Below are 1,758 nucleotides of genomic sequence, written 5' to 3' on the forward strand. Positions count from 1 at the left end.
CCCTTTCACTTTTCATTTTTAAAGAAGATTCAACTCTGGTCTTCCTCAAAAGTTCTGCTATCAATACCAAAAGCATTTCAAGTCTTAGAGTTGAGAAGGAACGGCAAGTTCAAGGACCACAAAGGGGGCAAGGTGCCTATGGTAGCTAGTCACAAACCTATAGGTAGAAAGTGAAGGTAAGAGGAAGCACAAACTTGTTGGCTTGTTGATGGTTTCAGTCATGGAGATGTGTGTTACACTGTAGGAATCTTCTCTATTTTAGTTGGCTCTGTGATCATGGAAAGACTCAACCAAACCAGTAGGGTCTCTGAGTTCATCTTTCTGGGACTCTCCTCTCGACCTGAGGACCAGAAGCCACTCTTCATCCTCTTCTTCATCATATACCTGGTCACCATAACAGGGAACATGCTCACCATCCTGGCCATCCACTCTGACCCCCATCTGCATACCCCTATGCATTTCTTCTTGAGTGTCCTGTCTTTCACTGACATTTGGTATACAACAAGCATTGTCCCCAAGATGCTAGTTGACTTCCTGTCAGAGAAGAAGACCATCTCCTATGCTGGCTGTCTGACCCAGATGTATTTTATATATGTTTTGGCTAACATTGACAGCTGTCTTCTTGTAGTCATGGCCTATGACCGTTATGTGGCCATCTGTGACCCCTTCCACTATGTCACCATCATGAGCTGCTGCCGTTGTGTCCTGCTGGTGGCCATCTCCTGCTCATTGCCTCACCTCCACTCCCTTCTAAACATACTTTTGCTGAATCAGCTCACCTTCTGCTATTCCAATGTTGTCCACCACTTCCTCTGCGATATCAACCCACTGCTGAAATTGTCCTGCTCCTCCATATTTGTCAATGATCTCACAATAAAGACAGAAGGACTGGTTGTTGTGGTGACCCCCTTCCTATGCATTGTTTTCTCTTATGTGCGAATCTTCATTTCAGTTCTCAGGATCCCCTCAGCTGCAGGGAAATGCAAAGACTTCTCCACCTGTGGCTCCCACTTGACCGTGGTAATCCTGTTTTATGGAAGCATCTTCTATGTCTATTTACAGCCTTTATCCAGGTACACGGTTCAGGACCGAGTGGCTACAATTGTCTACACGGTTCTGTCCTCCATGCTCAACCCTTTCATCTACAGTTTGAGAAACAAAGACATGAGGAGGGGCCTGGGGAAGCTGATGGGCAGGAGGAAATCCTAGTCAGAAGCTTTCTGGACATGTTCATAGGTTTTGCTGCTGCTTTCTGATATACACAACAAATTCTTGTAAGTCATCAAGTATGACTCACATGTGGCATAGATGTTGAAATGTGTCCACTTGTTTACAAATACAAATATCAACCATGGAGACTTTATGATGATTCAGTAATAGGATCCAGCTCTACCAGAACCCTGACTTCAGTTTTCATATATCTATGTCTGTCTTCCTACCTTCCTCTTCTTCAGTAAACCACATCTTTATTTGCTTAAGTGCTGTTAAAACCTTTCTCTTTACCCCAAATTTCCTGTGACTGATTTACATCTGTTCAATGAATTTTGATTCCCTTAATATCCTGCTTTTAGTTAAATTTCTGTGATGAACTAATTTTTTGAAAATCAGTGCAGTGATTTAGTAAAAAGAAGCAGTTAGACAGAGAGTGACAAGATTGAGATTCTTATAAAACTTAAATTTCCATCAAGTGAAGAATATGCTGGTCCAACAGTTATACAGGGATTGTGCCTCTTCCTTCTTCCATATTTTTTTTTCATT

At 42.3% G+C, this 1,758-nt stretch overlaps 1 protein-coding gene across 1 annotated transcript; it reads left to right on the forward strand.

The window, feature by feature from the left end:
• The first annotated feature begins 276 nt into the window (after positions 1-276).
• Positions 277-1,209, forward strand: LOC136162702 (olfactory receptor 1L8-like). Its single transcript, XM_065927169.1, has one exon. The coding sequence runs from the start codon at positions 277-279 to the stop codon at positions 1,207-1,209; it is 933 nt and encodes a 310-aa protein (XP_065783241.1).
• Positions 1,210-1,758: the final 549 nt, after the last annotated feature.

This window comes from Muntiacus reevesi, chromosome 3, assembly GCF_963930625.1.
Source record: "Muntiacus reevesi chromosome 3, mMunRee1.1, whole genome shotgun sequence".
NCBI classification, from domain to species: domain Eukaryota; kingdom Metazoa; phylum Chordata; class Mammalia; order Artiodactyla; family Cervidae; genus Muntiacus; species Muntiacus reevesi.